This window comes from Astatotilapia calliptera, chromosome 4 (assembly GCF_964374335.1).
Source record: "Astatotilapia calliptera chromosome 4, fAstCal68.1, whole genome shotgun sequence".
Classification (NCBI taxonomy): Eukaryota; Metazoa; Chordata; class Actinopteri; order Cichliformes; family Cichlidae; genus Astatotilapia; species Astatotilapia calliptera.
Window position 1 is genome coordinate 26484299 of NC_137425.1, and position 27980 is coordinate 26512278.

Sequence of the window (27980 nt, forward strand, 5' to 3'; positions counted from 1 at the left end):
TTTTTGGAATAGAAATATCCTTTATTGTGAAATTCAGCTGTTCCAGCAGCAAAGTGACAGGCAGATGGAGCATTATTCATTTAACTAGCATGGTTAATGGCACTGAATATGTACAAAGATGATATATTCTTGTCTTTTTAAAATGATTTTTTCGACTCACTCCTGATTTGTTATTTACAGTGCAAATTGTTGCGTGTACAGCCTAAGATTAAAACACAAATAGACACAAACAAATAATACGTCGTCACATTTATCTTTACATTTACATAACTTCATGTAAGAAAATCAACTTTCTGTAATCTGAATCCATTCAAAAGCGTCTTTGTTGCAGTTTATTGGCTACTGTGATGGTATTGACTTTGGGTAATCATAAATGCTCAGCCGTTCCCAAGTCCCGTTTTTGGTGTCCAGCCAGTTGCTGGGAGAATAGATCCCTATCTCTCCTTCCTCCACTTTCTCATTTTCCTCACCAGAAGGACAAAACTCTTCCTCCTCTGAGCTGCTTTTCCCGGCGCTGTCTCCCCTGTCGCGAAACTTCTCTTCATTAATATTCTTGTAGCAGAAACTGCAGATCCTCAGCTTTTTAGTGGGGTGGATGTGATCGATAACGGCACGTTGCTTGGAGCATGAATTGCAGACCAAGAAGCCGCAATTCCTGCAGTGGTGTCGACGATTGACCCCACTAAACTTTGTAGAGAGGCACCGCATGCATTTGCAAGCAGCCGGATCAGGAATCCAGGAAACAGCAAACTTCTTGGAAGGTTTGCGGCTGGTGCCCTGCATTAGGCTGGACCGGCATTCATTGATGTGCTCTATCCAGGCCTTCTTCTCCTCGTATGAAGGGGCGGACACAAAAAAAGACTTGCTCGGTGTTCGGATCAGCCACTGATGCTTGAATATGTCACTGTCCTCCAGGTCTTCCAGCTCAATGTCCTCTAAAATCATAGTGAATTTGATAACAACATAAAAATTACATGGATAAAATGGTATGAGCAGAAAGCTGAACATATGAAGTTAAATTAGCACAGCACACTTGCTATTTTCTACTTGCCAGTCATATTATGAACAGTATTCAATAGTGTTGGCTCTTCTTGAAGCTTTTGTCTATATTTCTTTCTCTTCAGTCATAAAATTGTTTTTTGGCAGTTTCACATTAATCTTCTCACAGTAGGTTAGCTGCAGGAAACGCAGATGAATGTCTCACCTAAAGGGATGATCTTCTGCTTTTTGTACCAGCGACCAGGCACAACAATGCTGCCGTACACCAGAATATCAGTGAAGAGGAAGAGGATTTTCTGCTGTATCTTCTTGCGACCCTGCTTAAACACAGTTCCCTCTCCGATTAGAATCCGGCCCGGCTTGGACAAGGGCTTCCCTGCTTGATGGAATGAACTCTCCACCGCCTGCACACGCTCTTGGTTCTCTCGTTCAAAGGTTGGGTGATCCATCATTTCTTTGGTGTGAACAAGTTGTGCAGCTTGATAGTGTCTGAACTCCAGAGTGCCTTTTTAAACTATTGGTGGTGATGTAACGGGGCGGGCCAAGTGACAAACATGTTATACTGGAAGGCAAGAAAAGGGAGTAGTGAGGCAGTACTTACTGGAAAAATAGAAACTGGTCAAACAAAACAATCAAGAAAGAAAGAACATTTAAAAAAAGTGGAGTCGTTATGGAAAGATTATACAGTATTACATATTTATAAGTTGCTTTAAACGAGGAAAGCTCCCTTTTGTGCAACAACAACTTTCACTTGCTATTTCCAAAACAATATCTTAATTCTTATTTGGCAGAAGAGTGCACGGTAAAATCAACAGTATGATTGTCTCCCTCTGCAGAGTCACTTCACAGAGAGGTGCAGGAATGTCAGAATTCTTTTCCCGTCCTTAATGAAAAAAACAAAATAAATTATGCTTGCACAACATTGCTCAATCAGTATGAGCATTTTTATGGAGAATGCGAACATAAGTTTTGACCCTTTGGGTTAGAGGTGGGATGCCCGGCAGGCTGACTTTATGATTCTTATCGCCTTGCTAAAAGACTTCTAGAGTGAGATGTTTTCATTTTTAAAGTTTTTTGTTTTAAAAAGTTTGTTTTGTTTTCTCCTCCTTGAATCGCTACCTTATCGTGGTGGAGGGGTTTGTGTGTCCCAGGGATCCCAGGGGCTATGTTGTCTGGGGGCTTTTGCCCCCTGGTAGGGTCTCCCATGGCAAATTGGTCCTGGGTGAGGGACCAGACAAAGAGTGATTCAGAAGACCCTTATGAAAAGGATATCGAGGGAACAGTTTACCCTGCCCGGGATAGGGTTACCGGGGCCCCGCCCTGGAGCCAGGCCCGGGGAGGGTGCCCGAGGGCAAACGTCTGGTGGCCGGGCCTTAGTCCATGAGGCCCGGCCGGGCACAGCCCGAAGGGGAGACATGGGCCCATCCTCCCGCAGGCCCACCACCCGCAGGAGGCGCCATAGGGGTTGGGTGCATTGTGTGCCGGGTGGCGGCCAGGAGCGGAGGCCCTGGCGGACTGACCCCCGGCTGCCAAAACTGGCAATAGGGACATGGAATGTCACCTCTCTGGTGGGGAAGGAGCCTGAGTTAGTGCGTGAGGTTGAGAGGTACCGGCTAGATATAGTCGGGCTCACCTATACGCATGGCTTGGGCTCTGGAACCAGTCTCCTGGAGAGGGGCTGGACTCTGTCTCAGTCTGGAGTTGCCCCTGGTGAGAGGCGGCGGGCTGGGGTGGGTATTCTAATATCCCCTCGGCTTGCTGCCGGTACGTTGGGGTTTTTCCCGGTGGACGAGAGGGTTTGTTCCCTGCGCCTTAGGGTCGGGGAACGGGTCCTGACTGTCATCTGTGCTTATGGGCCGAGTGGCAGTTCAGAGTACCCAGCCTTCTTAGAGTCCCTGGGGGGGGTGCTGGAAGGTGCTCCACCTGACCTGGAGACTCTGTTGTCCTGCTGGGAGACTTCAATGCTCACGTGGGTAACGACAGCGAGACCTGGAGGGGCGTGATTGGGAGGAACGGCCTCCCTGATCTGAACCCGAGCGGTGTTTTGTTATTGGACTTCTGTGCTAATCACAGTTTGGCCATAACGAACACCCTGTTCGAACATAAGAGTGTCCATAAGTGCACGTGGCACCAGGATGCTCTAGGCCGTAGGTCGATGATCGATTTTGTAATCGTATCACCAGACCTGCGACCATATGTTCTGGACACTCGGGTAAAGAGAGGGGCTGAGCTGTCAACTGATCACCACCTGGTGGTGAGTTGGATCAGGTGGCGGGGGAGGACGCTGGACAGACCTGGTGCACCTAAACGCGTAGTGAGGGTGTGCTGGGAACGTCTAGCAGAGGCCCCGGTCAGCGAGATCTTCAACGCACACCTCCGGCAGAGCTTCAACAGCATTCCGAGGGAGACTGGGGACATTGAGGCCGAATGGACCATGTTCAGCGTCTCCATTGCCGAAGCTGCTGCATTGAGCTGCGGCCACAAGGTGGTTGGTGCCTGCCGTGGTGGTAATCCCCGAACCAAATGGTGGACACCAGAGGTGAAGGGATCCACCAGGCTGAAGAAGGAGTCCTATCGGGCTTGGTTAACCTGTGGGACTCCGGAGGCAGCCGACAGGTATCGACAGGCCAAGCAGAATGCGGCTCGGTCAGTGGCTGAAGCAAAAACTCGGGTGTGGGAGGAGTTCGGGGAGGCCATGGAAAAAGACTTTCGGACTGCGAAAATTGTCAGGCGGTGGAAGGAATACTTTGAGGACCTCCTTAATCCCACTGACACGTCTTCCAAGGAGGAAGCAGAGTCTGGGGATGAGGGGAATGACCCGCCAATTTCCGGGGGCGAGGTCACTGAGGCAGTTAAACAACTCCTTGGTGGCAGAGCCCCTGGTGTTGATGAGGTCCGCCCCGAGTTCCTGAAGGCTCTGGACGTTGTAGGGCTGTCTTGGTTGACACGCCTCTGCAATGTTGCGTGGAGATCAGGGGCAGTACCTGTGGACTGGCAGACCGGGGTGGTGGTCCCCATCTTTAAGAAGGGGGACCGGAGGGTGTGTTCCAACTACAGGGGGATCACACTCCTCAGCCTCCCTGGGAAAGTCTATGCCAGGGTGCTGGAAAGGAGAGTTCGTCCGCTAGTCGAACCTCGGACACAGGAGGAACAATGCGGTTTTCGTCCTGGTCGCGGAACACTGGACCAGCTCTTTATCCTCTCGAGGATACTTGAGGGTGCATGGGAGTTTGCCCAACCAGTCTACATGTGTTTTGTGGACTTGGAGAAGGCATTCGACCGTGTCCCTCGGGGTGTCCTGTGGGAGGTGTTGCGGGAGTATGGGGTGTCTGGCCCATTGCTACGGGCCATTCGATCCCTATACGACCGTTGCAAGAGCTTGGTTCGCATTGCCGGCAATAAGTCGGACTCGTTCCCGGTGGGTGATGGGCTCCGCCAGGGCTGCCCTTTGTCTCCGGTTCTGTTCATAATTTTTATGGACAGGATTTCTAGGCGCAGCCAAGTGGCGGAGGGCTTTCGCTTTGGTGGCCTCAGAATCTCATCTCTGCTTTTTGCAGATGATGTGGTTCTGTTGGCTTCATCGGGTGAGGGCCTCCAGCTCGCACTGGAACGGTTCGCAGCCGAGTGTGAAGCAGCGGGAATGAGGATCAGCACCTCCAAATCTGAGGCCATGGTTCTCAGCCGGAAAAGGGTGGAGTGCCCACTCCGGGTCGGGGATGAGTTCCTGCCCCAAGTGGAGGAATTCAAGTATCTTGGGGTCTTGTTCGCGAGTGATGGGAGAAGGGAGCCGGAGATCGACAGACGGATTGGGGCTGCAGCTGCAGTAATGCGGACGCTGCACCGGTCTGGCGTGGTGAAGAGGGAGTTGAGTGTAAAAGCGAAGCTCTCAATTTACCGGTCGATCTACGTCCCTACCCTCACCTATGGCCACGAGCTGTGGGTAGTGACCGAAAGAACGAGATCGCGGATACAAGCGGCAGAAATGAGCTTCCTCCGAAGGGTGGCTGGCCTCTCCCTTAGAGATAGGGTGAGAAGTTCGGCCATCCGGGAGGGGCTCGGAGTAGAGCAGCTGCTGCTCCACATCGAAAAGAGCCAGCTGAGGTGGTTCGGGCATCTGACAAGGATGCCCCCTGGGCGCCTCCTGGGTGAGGTGTTCCAGGCATGTCCCACCGGGAGGAGGCCCCGGGGCAGACCCAGGACACGCTGGAGAGATTATATCTCTCGGCTGGCCTGGGAACGCCTTGGTATTCCCCCGGATAAGCTGGAGGAGGTGGCTGGGGAGAGAGAGGTCTGGGCCTCTTTGCTTAGGCTGCTGCCCCCGCGACCCGGCCTCGGATAAAGCGGATGAAGATGGATGGATGGATGGAAGTTTTTTGCTTTTCCATATTCTCACGGACCTTAGAAAAAAGAAGCATTTTTAACTTTTTATTTTGTGTTTTGTTTTTGTTTTTAGCTCTAACTCATGCAATGTGACGTTTTATGTCAGGGTAACCTGTAAAATGCTTCTTGATGAAACAACAGATTAAAATGGAATAACAAAGCAATCAAAGAGTTAAAATTCATAGTAAAACAGGTTATGAAACTCAGCCAGCCACATGTAAAACAAACACAGTGCACTGCTTTATGCTGCCAAGCCCTTGGCCTCTTTAATTCAGTTCTAAATATAGAAACTAACTATGCAAATTAGGCAGACAGGAGGTATTTATTTCATGCCTAAAGGCTTCTATGGGGTGTGCACAAGGCATAATTCCTGGATGTTTCTGTTATCGCAAAGGGGTAAACAGTTGCCAGTAAAATTGTCAGTTGTGGACTGAAAGTAGAAGATAACCTATTTATTAATGAATAAATAAAAACAATGCACAACAATCCGATTGTTCAGTCTGACGTCACTAGCCGTGTCTGGACCTAAACTCTGCTGCAGGTCCATATATCAAACGATCACTATGGCATTACTGAGAGTTGAAAAACTGTCTAAAGTCTTTCATCTTTAATAAAATGATCAGCGTTCTGCTCTACCAGGTGTAATAATTGAGTTTAACATCCAGGCATCCATGAAAACGGAATTTATGATATTTAACGGAGTTAGAAGTTAGCAGGGAGTTAGCTCGCTAGCTTCTATCTAAATACAATATAGTATGTCCTGACTGCGGCGGTTTGGAAACAAATTAAAACGTACAGCTCTGTTATCACTTCCAACATAAATGAAGACAGAAAACTAAACAGCAGTGACGTTTGTAGGGTTACTGAAGTTTGGCTAGCTGGTATATAATGATGTGCTACGTGACTGCTAGCGACACAGCTATGTTAGCATAATATAAACAAGCTAACTTTTTTTCCCACTCGATAAAAGTTAACGTGAGTGTTCTCGGTGGTCAGGAACAAATGTAATCGCATGGCAGGATGCTGTAAAAGGACCAAACTCCAGCCAGGAGAACAACTGAGATAATCCATCCACAATACGAGGTTAGTCATTCATATACTGCTGCATGGGCTGAGCTGTAGTTACATCCTAAGGTTTTAAAAACTGAGCTTAAATAAATGATTAGCGGTAATAAAAGCCGAGGGAGGTCAACAGTGATCACTGACTGTTTTAGGAGCTTTTTGAGATCAAATAGAAGAAAATACATAACATTAAGCACGTTAACAACACAAAAGCCATATTAAACGCAGACTACTTTAGGCCCGGAAGTAGGATTCGTCGTGTCATCACTGAACAACCAGATAAATAATGAACAATTATTAACTCTTTTTTTTTTTTTTTGCCTGTACTTTAACAATGGGGCGATCGTGGCTCAAGAGTTGGGAGTTCAGGAGTTCGCCTTGTAATCGGAAGGTTGCCGGTTTGAGCCCCGGCTTGGACAGTCTCGGTCGTTGTGTCCTTGGGCAAGACACTTCACCCGTTGCTTACTGGTGGTGGTCAGAGGGCCCGGTGGCGCCAGTGTCCGGCAGCCTCGCCTCTGTCAGTGCGCCCCAGGGTGGCTGTGGCTACAATGTAGCTTGCCATCACCAGTGTGTGAATGGGTGGATGACTGGTTGTGTAAAGCGCTTTGGGGTCCTTAGGGACTAGAAAAGCACTATACAAATACAGGCCATTTACCAATCAGAATTGTTGTCTGAAGGCCATGAAGGATGCCCAACGGATTAATTTTTTCAAGTGGAGAAGATATGGTAATGCCATATTGGTCCACTTGATTGGATCTATTTAATTTAATTTTATTACAAATTGGACAGACAATTAGACAGAAAGAAAGACAGAAAGAAAGAAAGGGAAAATTAAAAATAGAGGTGAAGGAGGACAGTAAGACAAGACACTGAGAAAATCCATTGGATCACCTGTTACAAGGAGAAAAAAGAAAACAAACAACAAGAGAACAACACAATACAGAGATCAAAGACAACAACCTAGATACGTGTAAGTAACACTAAATACTAAATATTAAATTGTCGAGCAGCACGCAAGACTGACAGTGAACGATATGCTTTAAGGTAGCAGCCAAGGAAGATATAGTTTGTCTGTGAGCAAGCTTGAGTTCAAAAGGTTTATCCATGTAACGATCTGTTAGAGGTTGTGGGGAGACATAGCCCTGCCCCCCAAAGCATGAAGCAGGCATGGACCCAGGCCCAGACATCCAGAGGCCCACCAGAGTGTGAAAGCCCAAAGAGGACCACCGGAGAGGCAACCGCGCCGGAAAGAGCTGAGGAGAGCTCCAGATGTGAGGTCACCTAGGAGCTACGGTGCAGAAGCCACAGGGGGCTGCGGTGACGAGCCCGCAGCCAGTTGCGCCAGAGCAGATTGAGCACAGGTTCCAGAGGTCCGAGGGAACCCCACCCCCCGGAAGGGGCCTGACCTGGCCCTGCCAAGCAGCTGCTGGGAGTGAGCCGGGTACATACCTGAGCGCCCAGTCCCGGACATCAACCACCAAGGCACCGACGGCTAAAGGCATCAGCCACCGGCAGGGAGTGTCGTGGGTGGAGACAGCCCTCCACACCTGGGGGGGGCCTGAGATGTTCCCAGAGAGGAGGAGGTGGAGAGTCAACCGGACACACACCAGACACAAGCTTACATTCCCACCCTCATGCAAACAAATACAAATACTCAGCACTCGCCCAATGTGGAGAGAAACAGTAATGAACACCCATTCACACTCTCCAAACGTACTCTATACTCCCAGGTCCAGGTATCACCGCCCTCAGGGGGGCAATCAGCCCCCTGACCCAGGAGATGTTACCCTTTTCCCTGGGGTGGAGGCAAGCAGACTGCCCCCGGCCCAGCAGCCGCAGGGATGGCCCAGCGTCCCAGACCCCGACCATACTGTCAACTCCTCCCAGGCCCCTGCCCCCAGTAAGCAACCATTAACTATTAAATATATTGCGTTAATTTGTAGCCACTAGTTAGCTCAGCACAAAAACAGCGCACGTGGAAATGAGCTAGCCTTGTTCTTTTTGTTTCTAATAATTAAATGCAACATGTCAGTCTATTAATTATTATGCGGATAAAGCACATGTGCTTCGGATTTCACTTTTAATTTGCTCAGATTCTGGACTCTATAAGCAGTTCAGCTATGTATCCCCCTGCTAGGGGGTTCTGTATCAGGCTGGAGAGGCCCCAAAAGTGAACATTTAATCGTTTAAATGTGAGGAAGCCAGAGTACCCGGAGAGAACCCAAGCAAACACGGGGAGAACATACAACCACCACACAGAAAGACCCCAGCCTGATGGTGGAATCGAACTCGGGACCTTCTTGCTGTGAGACAACAGTGCGGCCCATCTCATCTTATGCATCTTATCTCAGGTGACCATTAACAACAATGCTGACGTACACCAAATTACCACTGAAGAGTGAGAATATTTTCTTTCTGATGCGCTTGATCAGAATAGTTCCTTCTCCAATGAGATCCAGCCTGGTTTAAACCAGGGCACTGTTGTGGTTTGGAATGAATTCGCCACGGCCTGGATAAGTTTACGGTTCTCTCATTCAAAGCGCAACTCATCCATCATGTCTTTGGTATGAACAAGTTGTGCTGCTCAAGAGTCTCAGCTCAGGCTTTAAAAGCTTGCCAGTAAGTTGGGTTTTCAGAATGACAAAAATGTTATGTAAGTGTTTTGGAGTTTGTACATGCTTTGTCTCTAGGGGCCACAGTAATATAGAGCCGACTCATAACAATCACAACAGTGTAAGGGATATTTAAGGCAAAGTAAGGGGATCAACAAAGTCATAACGAATATTTGCTTGGAAGCTTACAGAGTTGTTAAGATATTTATTTCTGAGTATCAGGGAGGCAGAATTTATTATTTGTGCTGTCACACTAGAAGAATTGTCAAATCTTATGCTGCTGTACATTTAGTTTAAAAATCACAACCAAAATGTGTTAAAAATGTATTTTATATGTGCAGAGAGACATGTGCTCATACTGAAGATATTCTGTTTGATCTTCTCATGGACCTCAGAAAAAAAAGGTCAAAAAAAGTGTTTTAGTATAAGGCACAAAATGAATGTAGATAAAAGCAAAAACAGGTTAAAGGAAATAATGATGCAATGCTCTGTAGGAAGCAGGAAACGCCGACAGTTTCAAAGTCAAACATGCGTGAGACTTGTTGAGTAGCTCAGCTGGTTCATTTAAAAATAAACACACTGCTGCAAAGTCCTGTTGGCATGAGCATATCTTAATGAGGGAAAACAAATGCCAGTAACATTGCCAGTAAGTTGCTCTGGACTGACAGGAAGTAAAAGATGACCTATTTATTATCGAATGAATAAAACATTTTACAACAGTAAACGGTGAAGTAGCTATATGACTGGAAACGTTTGTTTTTGCTTTTTTTTCTTTACTGCTCCCATGAAAATGTGGTAAATATATCTATGCTGTCATGTGAAAGAAGAAAGTATGTCCTCTTTCGAGTCTAAAGTTTTACATATCACATTGTTTAAAAAAAAGAACTGTAACAGTGACATATGACATAATAAAAACGAAATCAAAATGCAGACAAGTCATATTTGTTCAGTCCTTTTTCCTCTTCTACTGTCACAACTGTAAACATTTAATGTGCTAAATGAGGCCTGTAGAGACTGAAATGTAGATCATGGGTTTGTTCCATTTTTGCACTTTCTGACCTTGGTGGGAATTTGCTGGGATCTCCACTCCAGAGCTCCAGACCAGCAAACTGCAAAAACTTTTTTTTCTTTAACAACACAACACTTTAACAACACTTTAACAACACAATAATGTAATCTACGATCTAAGTTTCAAAGACAAACATGTTGGGAAACTTGTTTAGTCAGCCACCTGATTCGAAAAACAAAATACCTAAATGCTCCTCTGTGCAGGTTAAATAATAAGTCAGCTGTAATTAAACACCTCTAAATGTAACAATGCAAAACAGAAAGAAGCAGCATGGTGGTGGTTTTTAAAACTTTTAAAACTACGGTACGGCATCACTAACCATACATCTACATCTGTTTAGGTTCATCTCATCTCGCATCAACCTGATGGATTTTTCTTTGTATTAATAGAGAAACTGATCAAAAAGTAAGAAACAGAAGCAGAACGAAGGTACCACAGAGTCGAACATTCACAAACATATTCACGTGCGTACACATTCACACATTGTCTATGATTTGTTTTTCTGCTTGTCTCAGTTTTATTTATGATTTGTGGCATATAGACAACTCATTCTGTGCACCTTGTCTCAGCTATGTTAACTGTGCTATCTCTGTCATCAATTGCTTTCTGCACAGCCAAACATAAACACCAAGAAGAAAACAAGCGAACTACCGGAATACAAAGGAAGAAATTACATCATGATGCACAATAGACCCGTCCGACTGGACACCCCGGTGCTGCCGGGATGATGTCGGGAATGCACAGATCTATCAAAGGAAACAAACAGACGGGGAATCACATGGCACAAAAGCTTCAGAGTTTCAGCGATTTTCTTTTGTGTGAAAATGTTTAAATAAATCATGAACCACATTTCTGAGCCACTCTCAGGCCCTGTTTACCGTGGTCACTGATATGTAGGAATACCCTTTTGATAAAGGAGTAGGACTGGATCACTTTAGTCTGAGAAATGTGATTTTTAAAGTTACTGCAAACTGTATTCACTAAAAGTATTCTTTAAAAAAAAAAAAGCAAACTGAATACCTTAAAAGAACTGCAATGTTATATTATAGAGATGATAAAGGTTCATTAGCCTTACATATAATATAGCCTAATAGGGACATCTAGTGGCTAAAACTTGTCAAATCTGCTTCATGAGTTACGTGAATGATTCCTAATCCAATACAACAAATAAGGCTTTAGAAAACAGCACACACAGCAGAATGATATTCATTTTTATTCCGTTTCAACTCTACAGGCGGAGAAAAATGACAGAATTACAGAGATATTCTTGAAGGTGCAGTTAGGAAAGAAAGTAAATCCACCTGCTGGTGTTTGGTTTCTTCCAGTCTGATCCGTCTGCCACACTTTTAGACAAAGAAAAAGCCGAGCTCAGAGGTGGCAATGCAAGAAAAAAGGCAGCTCTGGTGCGCAGTCAGCTGTAGCCTCTAATAGGGGATTGGTCCATAGTAGGCAGTGTAGGCGGCGATGATGCCGTTTATGTCCATCATGTGCTCACAAGCCACGTTGGCCTCACACACTTCTCTCAGGCTGAATGGAGGAGAGAGGACACACACACGGTTACTTATGATGTTTCATACCTTCATGAAAACTTTCCATATCCAACCCAACCCTATTAAAGATAAGAACATGTCTAAAAACATGCAGCAATAAGGTTTGTAGATAAGGTGTGAGATACCTCTCCAGCTGTACCAAGGATAACTGTCCAGCAGCTCTCTTCTGCCTCACCACCGTGGAGGCCTGCTCCCTCTCCACAAACAAACCTGCACATCACAGTCATAAGACATCTGTCAACCTGCTGTTGTTTATGAAAATTTTTTTTTTTTTTTAAAGATCAGTATAGCATAAAGACAAAAAAAAGTCATAGAGAAAAAACAACAAACAACAAAAAACAAGAGTATAGAAAATTTTTTGCAAAAAGTCATTCATCATTCATCATTCTTGGTATATCATTTCACTCATGCAGTGCCTGAAAGTTCGAACCTCTTCTCCATTAAACTCTGGACGAATAAACTAATATTAATCATACCCTCCTCAGCAGGGTTGTCACCAGCAGTCTGAGGGTCGGTGGCAGCATCTATCAAACAGAAGGGGAAAAATAAGAACAGACTAACTTTAAAAAACTAATTTAGTTTAAAGGTTTAAGGTTAAAAAATTACATTGCAAATATTGCTACAGCTCTTACCCGAAGCGACACAGATAACTACCAAGAAGCAGAGAGCCAGGATAGCCACGGTCTTCATCTTTTCTTTCTTTTTCAGCCTTCAGTTTAAGGGAAAATGGCCCGAGCTGTATCACTCACTCTCTCCGTCTTTCCTTCTCTTAGACATATATATGTAAAAACACACTCGGTTTATAGATGTAGCCCTTGTGTGACATGGATATGTGATTGGTTAGGGAATCATGTATCACACACCCACACAGATGCAGAAATACACACCTCTGCAAAAATGAAGTATATATATATGTATGTGTAAAAAAAGAAAGAAAGAAAAGGGCATCCACACTCACAGCGTTGCAGAATAAGGGGTCCAAAAGGTGGGCAATGTTTTAAAGCATAGGTGAGGAGCCACAAATATATGCCACTGGAAGGATCTTTCAATCAACATTATTTTACAGCTTCATTTGACCTACTTACCAGATTTGTGTTAAGAATCACAGTTTCCTTTTCCTCATCTTTGCAAAATTTGCAGTTATCTCTGTTAAAATAAAAAAACAAACAAAAAGGAGACAAAAAACAGAAAGAATGAAATGAAATCAAATCACTGTCACCGATATCTCATCATACGTAGTGGTAGTAATATAAAATTTAATGAACTCTTTCAGGAAAGCAGCTCGGACAGGTCAGACTTTTAAAGCGCCCACACACTTGTACATTTAGTTCAGTAAGTGCATGAGGCAGAGAAAAACCATGGCTTACTCACTAAAAAGGAAAAACCACTGTCCCACATTATGCTGCATTATTTTAATCTGAGGGCTTTCTTTTTATTGCAAACCACAGTGATTTCCTACATAGAGAAAGCAACATTTAGAAACAACCATGTTTGTTTGAAGCTTTGTAGACGGGCCATTTAAATGTGCACAGATATTTTTACCACAACAAGTGGGTGGTTCGACAGTTAAGCAGAGGAAAGCTGCATGATGTCGAGTGGAACATGTCGTTTGATTTTTAATGAAAACAAGACTTCCCACAAGCAAAGTGCCTAATACTCTCATGCCACTCCTAAAATGTAATCCTTTCCTGACACCATGACACCCCCCTCCTCCAATCCCTCTCTCAGCAGCAAGACATCTCCCCCCCTCCCCTCCTCCCAAACATCTCCCAGTGTCACGGTGGATCAGGTCAGGAGACAACTGAGGAAGCTTCGCCCCAGAAAGGCACCAGGCCCAGACAAGGTGTGTCCTAGGATGCTAAAGGCGTGTGCTGCTGAACTTGGGGAGCCGCTACAACGAGTCTTCAACCTCAGTCTGCGACTGGGGAGAGTGCCCGCCCTATGGAAGACATCCTGCATCGTCCCGGTCCCCAAAAAGAACCGGCCCAATGAGCTGAATGACTTCCGACCGGTGGCACTGACGTCACATCTTATGAAGACTCTAGAGCGGCTCTTCCTCAACTTCCTCCGACCACAGGTACAACATGCCCAGGACCCACTACAGTTTGCATACAAGGCGGGTGTCGGAGTGGAGGATGCCATCCTGTACCTCCTACACAGAGCCCACTCACACCTGGATGGGGGAAAAGGCACGGTCAGGATCCTGTTTCTTGACTTTTCCAGTGCCTTTAATACCATCCGGCCCTGTATGCTTCAGGAAAAACTGAACAGGATGGAGGTGGACCCCTGCCTGGTCGCTTGGATCTCCGACTACCTCACCGACAGACCACAGTACGTCAGGCTGAAGGACATCACGTCTGACACAGTGGTCAGCAGCACAGGAGCACCACAGGGAACTGTGCTGTCCCCTCTTCTCTTCACCCTGTACACCTCTGACTTCTGCCACAACTCTGAATTATGCCACATTCAGAAGTTTGCAGACGACACAGCCATCATGGGGTGTATCTGGGATGATCAGGAAGAAGAGTACAGAAGTCTGGTGAGGAACTTTGTCGCATGGAGTCACACAAACCACCTGCAACTCAACACCTCAAAGACTAAGGAACTGGTTGTGGACTTCGGGAGGTCTAGAGCAGGTCCACTGCCGGTTCAGATAGAGGGGGAGGAGGTGGAGGTGGTCAACAAGTACAAGTACCTCGGTCTGTGGGTGGACAATAAACTGGACTGGTCATGCAACACAGAGCACCTGTATAAAAAAGCACAAAGCCGACTGTACTTCCTCAGGAGGCTGAGGTCTTTTAACATCTGCAGGAAGCTCCTGAGGATGTTTTACCAGTCGGTGGTTGCTGGAGTACTTTTCTATGCTGTGGTGTGCTGGGGGAGCAGCACAGCAAAGAAGGACTCATCCAGGCTGGAGAAACTGATCAGGAGGGCTAGCTCTGTGGTCGGCATGAAGCTGGACACTCTGGTGACAGTGGCAGAGAAAAGGACATTAAAGAAACTGATGGACATTATGGACAATGCCAGGCATCCTCTGCACACGGCCATTAACAACCAGAAGAGTCTGTTCAGTGACAGGTTGCTTCTCCCAAAGACAAGAACTAACAGACTTAAAAACTCCTTTGTCCCACACGCCATCAGACTGTTTAACTCCTCTCTGGAGGGGAGAGGGAGGGGAAACAGGAGGACAAAGGAGGGGAACAACTAAGCTGTAGTGCCTCTTCACCTCACTGTGCAATACCTTTTGTGCAATACTTTTGTAAATAGTCAACGGTGCAATAGACCTCAATACTTGAAATGTGCAATTCACTTGTATTTTTATTTTTTATTCCTATTTATTCTATTTATCCCCTTCGTATATTTTATTTATATTGTCTCTGTCTTTATATGTGTGTGTGTGTGTGTGTGTGTGTGTGTGTATATAATATTCTGTAACTCTGTAACTTCTGTCGGTGCTGTGCTTTTTTGGAAATCGAATTTCCCAGAGGAACCCACCCGAGGGATTAATAAAGTTCTATCTTATCTTATCTTATCTTATCTTTTGTGGGGTACACATCAAACATCTTTTGTTTCAAGCAGACACTGCAGGATTACCTGTGGTTCGGCAGCTCCTCTCTTGATGTCATACGATATTAGCAGGGTGGGCAGAACATTCACACTGTTGGGGGATCCTCATATACCAGGGTTATAGTTGTGGGTTGGTGCTATCATAGCTTTGCAGAGCAGATCTACATGCTGTAGCTCTGTACAGTCACTAGGAGGCAGTGTGAAAAATATGTGGCATAACCTGTAAGAGGTGAAAGTCAAGTGAAAAAGTGTTAAAATCAATCTGTCTGCTGTAGGCATCGTCTATGTTTCTCACACTGCTTTTTTTTTTAATGTTCTGCATGTCTTCCTCTTTGTGGTGATATACCACTCCAGTTTAACTAAACTTTCAATAAATATTCATCCTACACATAGCATCATCACAACTTGGCTGTGTTTTGTTCTAAGGTGTGAAAAAAAGAAGGCAACCAAACCAAAAACAAGGTATGGGTCCTCACCAGGGGTCAAGGGTGAAACCACAATGAGCGTTTGCGTCTGAGGAACTGCTGAGATTTGAACATGCTGGGTACCATGACTGGAATCACTGAGAACCTACACAGATGTTATGCACTGTTAGTTTTGTCAGATTATTGCATGCAAGCACTTGGCATTGTTTGCTCACCAAAATTATGTGCTCTGCAACACGAAAAATCCTACATCAAATTAGCCTCCAGCTTTAACATAGGCAAACATAGCCTTCTTTAACTGGTCTCAGCTGTGCTGGCTTGTTAACTGTGTTCAGCTGTTGGTGTACCTTGCTAAACAGTTCACTACCTAGAACCTTCAGGAAAGTTGTACCTGGAAAACTTGCGTTGGCACCAGACCAGGTGATGTGGATAGGAAAACGGCTTTGACAGGGGACATTTGAGTCAAGTCACTTTGCTATTACATAAAACTGAAAAAGAAAATGTGTTTCCACTAACACTTGCAATGCATAATTACAAACATGCACACAAAGTACACTCACAGAGACCACAGTTACAAAAGTAGACCACATGTCTTAGGAGGTAGAGAGAAAGAGGAGAGACTTTTGTATAGGTGCAGAAGTCGATCACTGAGTTCACCACACACTAGGACAGCTGACTGTGAGCGCACGATATCTTTAACATTGCAATTCCCATTTGTTTTGCAGCTTTTGAGTACAGTCACGACTCAAATAGTACAACTAGCTGCACAAGCTGATGAATAACACGTTTTTAGTTTCAAAGAAGCATGACAGATACGTCCTAAATCTGACTTGCATCCATCCACTCAATGTCCTCCTCAGTCATACGACTCACCACGACTGCTGCAGAAATGATAGTAGTTGACTGAATTTAACTGAAAAATTAAACGCAGCTTGCACTTCAGTAACTTATCAGCAATGTGGTTGTTTTTCACATCCTTGGAAACAATGGCAGCTGTTTTCCATTCGTGAACTAGAGCCTTGTTGATCAAATCTTGGTATTTGGCTTTCTTCAGGTGGTGAGAGATAACTAACCCGCCCTCCCAGGTCATTTCAAGTTCAGTTATTAAGATTTTTTTGTGCTTCAGGACCATAGAATCAAGTTTAATCAGAGGAAGGTCACAGAGGTCTTTCTGTCCTCCTTAGGTCAACTCGCATTTTTCCAGTCACAAGTTTAGAAAGGACGACATTGATCTGTTGTTTCTTGCCTTTGACCCTCTGTAGGCTGTCTGTGTCCACTTGCACATTTTTGTAAGGACCATATCGTGCCTCCAGCTGTAACAGCTGTTTTAAGAGATCTAGTCGTGGTACCCTGGATTACCTCCAAGGTTAGCGATCACATGGTAGTTTAATGGTGTACTAGAAATCATAATGTCAATGCTCTACTGAATACCGTCCCAGTAACACAAACATATCATTTTTATTTTCAAAGCTGAGCCTTTTAAGTTCACTTTGTGACATGGATGCCCTTTGTTGCTATTTCTAACTAGAGATTTCGAAGCTGGACCGGTCCGGACAGTAGTAGAGCATATGGGTTGTAATTTCACAGTCTGGGTCAATGCTGGTGCCTTTTGTCTCGTTTCAGTGACAGACTACAAGGATTTACCCTCAGGACAATTATAATTATACACTTTCGTGGCCATGTGGCAGCACAGACAGACAAACACCCAGTATAACTGTCATTTTACTTCTACAGCATTTTGACATCTGCCATGTGCTGAGCTGTCCTTGTGTCTGTCTGCACATGTGCAGTACATTCTTCTCAAGACTGCAAGAGACCAGACACCGACAGTGCATACTGAAATCATAATGTAACTCCTCAACACGTCAGTTGTGTAACAACACATTCAATCAGGTTCTGTAGAGCTTTTTAGATACTTGTACTTGATTTCTTCCCATTTTACTGCACTATGTACTTCTGCTGCACTACATTACTGTACTTTGTTTTATAGAAGCACTCACCAGATTTACATTTGAATTCTAAACCATGTGATAAACACTAGAATAACCAAGTGGTTTCCAGTATTTATAGACTGTTTGTGTTAAAGTGGGCTTCTTACATTTATATAATTTCCTTGGGGATTAATAAAGTATTCTGATTCTTGTAATGTGTCTCATATTTATGCACAAGGCCGTATTTAACTTTCCTAATGGTTCTTAAGCACTCCCAAATATTGTTATATTACATATAACATCTGGCATATATTGAAAAACACTGAGAATCCCCAAAGTTCTCACAAACTCATGTGGCAAGCAAATTGCAAAAACAGGATTAAGACCAAACCCATTAAAAGTCATTATATTTGTTTATTGACAGCATAAGTAAGTGGAGATTGTAAGAAATGGTTAGCGGAAAGTGAGCCAAACGCTTCACTCGAGCATATCCCGTAAAGCTCATAAATGCTGGGATCATGCAGTGATACTTGATAAAAGTCATCCTGAGATTACACAAGAAACAGGCTGTAAATTTCTACATGAATATAATGATGGGCTGCTGTGTGATTTGAGCCACATTGACTGGAAGTTCTGGTGTTTATATATAAAAAACAGTTTTCTTGCCAAAAGAGCCCACAAAAACAATTACATAAATTATCTAAAAACTGATGATATGTGGACTAAAGGACCAGATGATAATGAGACTTTTGCATGTGAGGTCCAGCTTAGTATCGGCGAGTCACAGCAGGCCGCCGTGGTTGACTTCTAGCGCCAAAGTATCTGTTGTAGGCCTGCTGGGCACCGTGGTGATAGGCATAGAAGCGGCAGGGGGAGTAGTCCTCGCAGATCTCTGCGCGTCTTTCTGCTGGAGACTTGAATGTCCTGGGAATTAAAACAAGAAGGTTTTCAAAATGAAGAAAAGTAGAGGAACTCTAAACAGAAATGAATTTAATAATTCTCTTTTATCCTGCACTCCAGGCTCTGTGTTTGTGTCTGTGGATTCTTGAAGCACATGTAGATGTTTAATGGTCCAATTAGGCTTTGTCTTAATGAGGCACAGTGCCGTATATGTATGGCAAGCATGCATTTTCTGTGGGTTTGTGGTTTTAAACATGCAGGAGATAAAGTGCTCTGCATTGCATGCCTGCCCATGGTTTTAGGTTTTACCTCCTGAAGTTGTAACTGCCGAAGCCATTCCCTCTGGATGGGATGTATATGTTGCCTCTCTGTGGTGGGATGAATGAGTTGGCTCGGTTTGGAGGCACAAACAAATCTGAAACCACAAAACTTTACTAGTGGGAAAATTTGATTTCAATCAGCATCTGGCATGCCGGTCATGCAGCAGATCAGGTGAAACAAGGGCTGAGGGCATGTTAGTAAAGACTAAATGAGGATTAAATACATCACATTTGTTATAATGGCATGCATGTTTTTCCAGAACCGAGAAACAACATTTCAGTCACCTTCAGTGGATTCTGTGCTTTCATGAGACTCTACGGGAAAAACATGGAATCGGGTTAATCATAAATGATGAATGTCTTATTACATTTTGTTATGTTGCAGGTTATGAATAAATAATGGCTGCCGAGCGATAGCAAAGTGAGGGCGTCTGGGAGGATCTATACCATAGCAGACGCAGAGAGAGACTGCAGCACCGAGTGCCAGAAGACGAAGAAGGCTCCTCATCCTGGGGTTTGTTTATCTGCCTGCCTGCTGGAAACAAAGCAGACAAGTATTTTTGGTAAGTCGTGGTAGTGCTGAAGTAAGAGTTAGATAGGCAGTAGGGAAAAAATAGAAAAAAATGAGACAAAATAAGGCAAAGGGAAGGATGCAGAACACTTTTTTGCATTTTGAGGGTGGGTAAACAGACCAAAACCTCAAGCTGGGGTAAAAAGTGACAACATTTCTGTGGGTTTTGTGCAGATAAACAACCAATATATGAAAAAAATCTCTGTGCATGCTGGCACAGTGCTGCAGATTTTTTTTTAATGGAACAAACACAAAACCACAGATATGAGTCAAAAAGTCTTTTCACTGTGCTGGCCTTAGGTTGAGGCCAATCTGCACCACGCAATGAAACCTCAGGTTGCAAGGAAGAACCGTAAGAGAATAGCTGTGGCCGAGAGGAGCTGCTTAACAGCCAGCGAATGAACAGACTGGAATTATGAAGTTGAGGGTGGCTCGGGGTGTACGCTCGCACCGCACGTGTCTACATGTAAACACTCAACGTGTAAGTGTGAGTGACCTGAGGTAGGGTAAGTGCCACCTGTATAAACAGCAGTGCCAGATGTCTGCAGAAAAGCTTTCATCCCCACGTTCTGTTTGTGGGATTTGGATGGAGCGCTTGTTTCGGCAGCGCTCTTTTTCACCATCAATAGCAGCTTTCATTATACATTCAGAAGCACACACACACACTGACACATGATCCCCTCAGGCATATTTGTCTGCAGTGTAAGCCAGACCCACAGTGGGCACAGAAACAGCGAGCCTGGGGCCTAAAGTTCAAAAAGCGACTCCCAAAGATTGGCAAGGATAGCTAAGTGAGTGTGTGTGTGTGTGTGTGTGTGTGTGTGTGTGTGTGTGTGTGTGTGTGTGTGTGTGTGTGTGTGTGTGTGTGTGTGTGTGTGTGTGTGTGTGTGGTGCTGACAAGAGTGTCTACAGAGTTTAATGCCTGTCTGAGTCTCAATAGGGGTCCTAGTGAAGTCCCAGCTTCCTTCCCTGCAGACAGAATGTGCACACATCATTGGAAAAAGCCAAAGAACCAAGATGAGGGTGTACATTAAAAACTCTTTAACAAAAAGAGGAGGGCCACAGGCCTACTTTTCTACCGTATTTTCATTGGCAGATAATTGAAAAAAAAAAGAAAAGTAAAGTACTATAAAAATAGTCACAAAATAAAAGCTACGTTTGCCTGATTGTGTCCAAAACTCAAAACTTCTCCTACTTTTCACCTGCAAAGAGTTTTAAGAGATCATTTGCTGTAATTTACTTACCTTGAAGGAAAATTATGGAGTGATGGAAACTGTCTCAATACTTTCTCCTCAGGAACATTTCCTAATTCCTCATGGCAAAGCTTTTTATACTCATCTCTGTCCCCCCACCCCTTCATTTTTCTGTCTCCATCCACCTCCCTTTTAGTCCTCGCAATTTCTCCTCCCTTCCCTTACTATCACCCCACACCCACCCACCCACCCACCGTTTTTTCTACCAGTTAATAAGACTGGGGTATTAGCTCACTCTCTCCCCAACTCCTACGCTTTTACCGAAATAAACAGAGCTGGTGGTGATGGCAGGAGAACTGGAGAAAAACAAGCCGGGGGTAAACAGAGAGACAGAGAAGAGGGTGAGGGAAAGGGTGGCACGATGACAACTAAGCTGCTTCATAGCAGGTACATGATAATATTTGCCACTGTTTGCCAGCATGCCTGCATGATATGAGAGATAACAAAAAAGTTCAGATAAAACATGAAATGGTTGCAGATTGTGATCTAAATATGTCTCTGAGAGCACAGAAATAGCACATACGACAGTGCTGGTCTTTACTTTAAATCTTCCCGTTGCCAAGCACATTTTTAATAAATGGTTTAAAGGAGAAGCATTTATGATTGTGGTCAGCAATAACTGTAACTCTTCTTTTGCGCTACCATAAAAGAAGTCCACTGTGTAAACAGATAATAAGTGACACTGAAGTAAAGCACAACTTTAGTAATAGTCAGTGTTTCCCTGCGGAGAAGTCTGAATAAAAAGAAATAAAAACCCACATATATGAATCAATGTGTATGCCCTTAAATCAGCTTGCTGTAGTGCGAGCCATTTGGTTAAAGTAATAAAGTGAGTAGGTTGTTATCGAGAACAGACTGGAGATGTTTCAAGGGAAATTTTATGAAAGGAAGCTATTGTATAATAGTGGAAGGGGTTTTCCATCAGAAGGAGAACATGTGGGGCTCTGGGTTAGTGCGAGAGTGTAAGGTATCACACATAAATTTAGTAGAAGTTAGTAGAAGTAGAAGACCCTGAGTTTTAAGAAAACATAATTAACTGTGTTTTTGTCTTCAGCCCCTGTCTAAGAATGCTATGGATGTTCCCTTTCATTGTTATGAAAACGGTGCAAAGCATTTTGCTGAAAAAGGACACCAACATAGATTTGCCAAAACTGCAGTTTCTCAAATGCCCACTTGACGGTGGCTCCAGTGTTAAAATGCTAACCTTTACTGCAGAAAAAAGCATGTTCATGAAAACATGTCTTGGTCTCTATATTCAGTTTTACCCTGCTAACAAGTGTGCATTAATTTATTTTATATATTGCCTGTTTTAATATTGTTAAAACTCAAGTTTTACATCATTATAGGCAATCACTGAAACAGACCTGTATATAAAAGATGGACAACTGTGCTGTGACCCACTGGTTTTGAACTCTGGATTTTGAAGGTGCTCTTCCCATCACGATGTTGGAGTTTTGAAGACAGAAATTCCATATTTGAAAGCTGGAATGTTTGGGGGTGTCAAAATTTGTAGGCTGCATCCTCCCGAGGACCCGGCCTTCGCCGTGTATGTGGGCCAGGTCCTCCAAAAGCCGGGTTGGCCGGAAGTGAGCGGCTGTGAAATTGGACGGTCTAGCATTCAGTTTTGCGTCACTAGCTGTCTCACTAGAGTTTAATAAACTCAGCTGCCTGCTCCTTGCTATCTAAAATATAACAGGAAAGTGGCGTAGTTCTGTTTAATCAGTTTTCTGTTTGACATTTATTCAGCTGTGATCTCAGCCAAACCGATTTACTCTTGAACAAATAAAACACTGAAAAAAAGGCAAACAATAACATTGTTAAGGTATCGAAGTGACTTATATATCATGTTTAACCTGAGTAGCAAAAGACCGCGGGAGGTCTGAAAACAATGTGCCGGGAGTTCGCTGTTCTAGCTATTGAGCTGGTGGGTAACAGACATCTCCAAAAACGTCAGAGCACTTTTGCAAATATGTGATGTCTTGATAAATCGAGCAGATATTTGACATTTACAAAGCTACATTCTCGCCTGAAACATCTTAAAAGTTTATTTTGTGACCCAGAAAGAGTAATAAGAGTAATATTAAAACTAAGTAGCCGCCGCCATTGTTGGAAACTGGAATTGGCTGGCCCACGCTATGAATTCTGGGATATGGTGGGCTACGAAGGATACACCCGACCCAGCCTTTGAATCTGGGGAAAAGGGGGACGCATTTGTTGACTGCATTTAAAGGAGTCTAGGAATTTGGACAGCCTTTGTCGCATTGCTGTGACATAATCGGCCTACAAATGAGGCCTCAGTAGGATGCAGCCTATGAATTTGGACACCCCCTTCGTGCATTAGCTAATGCTAGCAAGCTAGGTTAGCATGCTGCATGTCACACAGATGAATGAATGAAGCACTTTCGCTCATCAAAACTAACACACAATCATCTGTGATGGTCTGCATCGTGCAGTCAGCCATGATACTAACAGTCGTGACAAAGAGATTCAGTTCTGCTGTTAGCTGAGGTGCAGCTTAGCACCACTGATTAGCTCTATCTTTAAACACTGGGAGTCTTGTCAGTCCAAATAGCCGCGACCCTACATCCAGAATCCAAATAGATGAATCAGTTGTTGTGAAGGAGCAAACTATCCACACAGGTAAACCTTTTTTGTAGGCTGAAAACAAGCTTATTAATTTTCTAAAGTTGGACATTTTCACATGGGAGTCAATTGGATTTGACTCATTTTAGGAATCAGAAGCCTTTTTTGGCACTTCTGCAATTACTTTATTTTTCAGCCACACAGGCAGCCACTTGACTGGACCTCTCCACTGGGTTTGTGGTATTGGCACCTTTTGGAGTATTTTTAATGCAATTATCTGGTAAAGAATGTGGCCTACTGTGAGGATAATTACACTAGCAGCCCATCCGAAAAGCTGTTGCTTCAGTTTCAGTGGGTGAAAATTTAGTATTTAAGTGTTTTATAGCAGTTTGTTTGAACACACCAAGCTAATCAGTAGGTATCTTTGTTAATTTGATGTACCTGTACAGCTCGCAGTGCCGCTTCTAACCAGCCTTTTTGTCTGGCTCCAAAAAGACACCAAGGGCCAATGGAGACCACTAGCTAATGGGTGACTTCACTGTGGCATCACATTGCATCTTTTATATAGTGTATGATCCTATAATCATATAGTTAACACCTGCTCAAGTTCACCTCAGGTGTATTTAAAGCAGGAGCAGGATTTAAATTGATATATAGTGGGCTGGCCAATCTATTAAGAACAGATCATATCTACCGAAGCATGCGTGCATAAGTCGCACTTCATCAGACAGCTCTCCAAAGGCACCTACATTAAAGTTAACATTGCAGTTACACAATACCCCTATAGTGCCTATCTGAGAGTTATGTAACACCACCATCACATTTGACTCAGCCAGAGCTCTCTGTGAATAGCTGAGGTAGAATCCGCCTTCACCAATGATAAACAAATCCAAACAGGAGGTCAGCCTATGCCAGGAACCAGTGCGGCTCAGACAGACAGATAAACATTAAGACAGACATAACGATAGAGATAAGAAGAAGAGGGGTGCTTGGGTTCAAAAAAGCAGAAAGAGAGAAACTGAGTCAGATGGTGCAGGGACAGAGAAAGCACATGTTGCTGTGGTTGGATGTTTTTGGCACTTCGTCTGCAGACACATTCAGTGATGTGGTCATATTAGGCTGTTAACTGTGGAACCGCTGAGCTGCAGCTCCGATCTCTTTCCACACGACAAAAACGAGGGGAATAAAAGTGAATGAGAGGGATTTGTCTTTAGTCTCCATATTTTTAGTTGTTTGCATGTTAAGGGGGGGATTTGGAGATTTTGGAGGCTTGCTAGTTAACAGCTCTAAATTTGCTCTTAAATTTGGAGACGGGCAAAAGGGGATCAGATGGGTGATTGAGATGAGGCGGAGAGGAAAAAAGCTGTCAGATGTTCTCTGTTTTGTTCCAGTCATGCTACCCCAGTGTTTTCTCTCTGACAATTGATAATCCTTTGATAATCTTGTGGTACTTTTCCCTCTTCTTATCTCACTCTCTTTTCTGCAAGTTCCTGTCCTGACCTGTCACCTCCTTGGTCACACCAGGGCACAACAACATCAACAACAAAACACACACTATCTATCTCCAGAGAAATATTTAAATTGCACGTTAGGAGAGCCAGAATCATGTTTTTGTAAGCAGCGAAGTGTGCCAGAGTCCCAGACGCACAAAAACTGGAAAAACAGGATGGGAGTCAACTGGCGGGACTGGTGCATGACTGCTGTGAGTAATACGGTTCACCTGTATGGCACATCTGTGCTTGAACTGGAGATAGTTTGAATTAAATGTGGTTTTAATGAAATCGAGTAGGAGGGAGACACAGAACAAGCTTGAGGGAGGAAAATTTCTGCATCAGACTCAGTTGATTCTGAACATATGATAGCAAGAGACATGTCCGTGCAAGGCGTGCAGGAAACTGGTGGGAGGAAGGAGGAAAGAATGAACGCTCGGCCGAAGGAAATTGAAAGGAAAAAAATAAATAGATTAAATGAAAGAATGAGCGTGGAGTTCATAATTAAGAGAAGGCCACAAATGTGTACGCTAACCAAGTCGTGTCTGCATAAACACATATTGTAACCTAATTGGGCAGGGTTGCATTTCCCTCAGTGGGCGAGCAGGTGAACCTCAGGCTGCTCTGCGGCTCGCTCGGTCAGAGCGGGCAGAGCGCAGGCAAACACTCGTTCCATATTTTTGTTCCTGCTATTTTTACCCTTTCCTTCCTTAACGGGCATTGCTGTGATTCACTTTACGTTGTGTTTGAAAACAGTAGACACATTAAGGAGTGAGTGACTCACACTGAGTCAATGAAAACATCATGTGATGTAAGCTCATTCCCCGGCCCTACCCGTGGGATGGCCGAGGGATCCAGCCAGACTGGATGAAGGACAGACATTAGTCAGGGCTGTCCTCCTCTGATGGCTGTGAATTTTGCCATGTGAACGTTAACAAAACTTTCTACGGATTTATTGATGTTGCATAATACCGACATCCAGCAGGGCACACACATCTTCAGGTGTGTCAGTTTTTACTGATGACATATATATAATATATATATATATATATATATATATATATATATATATATATATTATATATATATACATACACACACACACACACACATACATATATATACATATATATATGTATATACAGTGGGGCAAAAAAGTATTTAGTCAGCCACCGATTGTGCAAGTTCCCCCACTTAAAATGATGACAGAGGTCAGTAATTTGCACCAGAGGTACACTTCAACTGTGAGAGACAGAATGTGAAAAAAAAAATCCATGAATCCACATGGTAGGATTTGTGAAGAATTTATTCGTAAATCAGGGTGGAAAATAAGTATTTGGTCAATAACAAAAATACAACTCAATACTTTGTAACATAACCTTTGTTGGCAATAACAGAGGTCAAACGTTTACTATAGGTCTTTACCAGGTTTGCACACACAGTAGCTGGTATTTTGGCCCATTCCTCCATGCAGATCTTCTCGAGAGCAGTGATGCTTTGGGGCTGTCGCCGAGCAACACGGACTTTCAACTCCCGCCACAGATTTTCTATGGGGTTGAGGTCTGGAGACTGGCTAGGTCACTCCAGGACTTTCAAATGCTTCTTACGGAGCCACTCCTTTGTTGCCCGGGCGGTGTGTTTTGGATCATTGTCATGTTGGAAGACCCAGCCTCGTTTCATCTTCAAAGTTCTCACTGATGGAAGGAGGTTTTGGCTCAAAATCTCACGATACATGGCCCCATTCATTCTGTCCTTAACACGGATCAGTCGTCCTGTCCCCTTGGCAGAAAAACAGCCCCATAGCATGATGTTTCCACCCCCATGCTTCACAGTAGGTATGGTGTTCTTGGGATGCAACTCAGTATTCTTCGTCCTCCAAACACGACGAGTTGAGTTTATACCAAAAAGTTCTACTTTGGTTTCATCTGACCACATGACATTCTCCCAATCCTCTGCTGTATCATCCATGTGCTCTCTGGCAAACTTCAGACGGGCCTGGACATGCACTGGCTTCAGCAGCGGAACACGTCTGGCACTGCGGGATTTGATTCCCTGCTGTTGTAGTGTGTTACTGATGGTGACCTTTGTTACTTTGGTCCCAGCTCTCTGCAGGTCATTCACCAGGTCCCCCTGTGTGGTTCTGGGATCTTTGCTCACCGTTCTCATGATCATTTTGACCCCACGGGATGAGATCTCGCGTGGAGCCCCAGATCGAGGGAGATTATCAGTGGTCTTGTATGTCTTCCATTTTCTGATGATTGCTCCCACAGTTGATTTTTTCACACCAAGCTGCTTGCCTATTGTAGATTCACTCTTCCCAGTCTGGTGCAGGTCTACAATACTTTTCCTGGTGTCCTTCGAAAGCTCTTTGGTCTTGGCCATGGCGGAGTTTGGAGTCTGACTGTTTGAGGCTGTGGACAGGTGTCTTTTATACAGATGATGAGTTCAAACAGGTGCCATTCATACAGGTAACGAGTGGGGGACAGAAAAGCGTCTTACATAAGACGTTACAGGTCTGTGAGAGCCAGAGATTTTCCATGTTTGAGGTGACCAAATACTTATTTTCCACCCTTATTTACGAATAAATTCTTTACAAATCCTACCATGTGAATTCATGGATTTTTTTTTCACATTCTGTCTCTCACAGTTGAAGTGTACCTCTGGTGCAAATTACTGACCTCTGTCATCATTTTAAGTGGTGGAACTTGCACAATCGGTGGCTGACTAAATACTTTTTTGCCCCACCGTGTATATATATATATATATATATATATATATATATATATATATATATATATATATATATATATATATATATATATATATAGATCCCTCATCCTATTCATGTAGCCCCTTCCGCCGGGGTTACTTGCATAGTAGCATTCCAACAACGCCCTGCTTTCGAATGTTGGAACACTGAGCTACTAGTTGTTTCGCCGTCATTGTGGATGTTGGGTATCGAAGAATCCATAGTTAACGTTATTTAATTATGAACATATGATTGATTTTCAACATCAAACACAGAACAACTACATAAATCCACAATCTATATATATTTACACCTAATGACACTTATTATCCATCTGTGCCGAGTATAACCTGGAAGTCCCGAGGTCAAAATGGGAGATGCCCCCAAGGGTGGTGGAGAATGACCGAGCTAAGATCCTGTGGGACTTCCAGATACAGACGGACAAAATGGTGGTGGCTAACCAACCGGACATAGTGGTGGTAGACAAACAGAAGAAGATGGCCGTAGTGATCGATGTAG

At 44.0% G+C, this 27980-nt stretch overlaps 3 protein-coding genes and 1 long non-coding RNA gene across 5 annotated transcripts; all 4 read right to left on the minus strand.

The window, feature by feature from the left end:
• Positions 1-1529, minus strand: LOC113020067 (pleckstrin homology domain-containing family F member 2-like). Its single transcript, XM_026163734.2, has 2 exons — positions 1205-1529; positions 1-935 (listed from the first exon to the last, which is right to left on the minus strand). Exons 1-2 carry the CDS (start codon positions 1449-1451, stop codon positions 340-342), a joined length of 843 nt encoding a protein of 280 aa, XP_026019519.2. The 5' UTR covers positions 1452-1529; the 3' UTR covers positions 1-339.
• Positions 1530-11317: 9788 nt separating this feature from the next.
• Positions 11318-12440, minus strand: bglap (bone gamma-carboxyglutamate (gla) protein). The gene is made up of 4 exons (XM_026163740.2): positions 12305-12440; positions 12149-12196; positions 11798-11882; positions 11318-11649 (listed from the first exon to the last, which is right to left on the minus strand). Exons 1-4 carry the CDS (start codon positions 12360-12362, stop codon positions 11547-11549), a joined length of 294 nt encoding a protein of 97 aa, XP_026019525.2. The 5' UTR covers positions 12363-12440; the 3' UTR covers positions 11318-11546.
• Positions 12441-12446: 6 nt separating this feature from the next.
• LOC145428340 (uncharacterized) lies at positions 12447-16464 on the minus strand. Its single transcript, XR_013908630.1, has 4 exons — positions 15880-16464; positions 15716-15809; positions 15267-15459; positions 12447-12818 (listed from the first exon to the last, which is right to left on the minus strand). It is a non-coding gene; the product is annotated as an uncharacterized LOC145428340 (long non-coding RNA).
• Positions 16465-17989: 1525 nt separating this feature from the next.
• On the minus strand, positions 17990-20945 carry mgp (matrix Gla protein). 2 transcript variants are annotated; one of them, XM_026163743.2, is made up of 5 exons: positions 20631-20945; positions 19263-19347; positions 19101-19130; positions 18805-18910; positions 17990-18519 (listed from the first exon to the last, which is right to left on the minus strand). In XM_026163743.2, exons 2-5 carry the CDS (start codon positions 19321-19323, stop codon positions 18363-18365), a joined length of 354 nt encoding a protein of 117 aa, XP_026019528.2. In that variant the 5' UTR covers positions 19324-19347; positions 20631-20945; the 3' UTR covers positions 17990-18362. The 2 variants fall into 2 exon arrangements, with proteins under 2 accessions (XP_026019528.2, XP_026019527.2); XM_026163742.2 differs by having other exon boundaries at positions 19263-19350; positions 20631-20820.
• Between the last annotated feature and the right edge of the window lie 7035 nt (positions 20946-27980).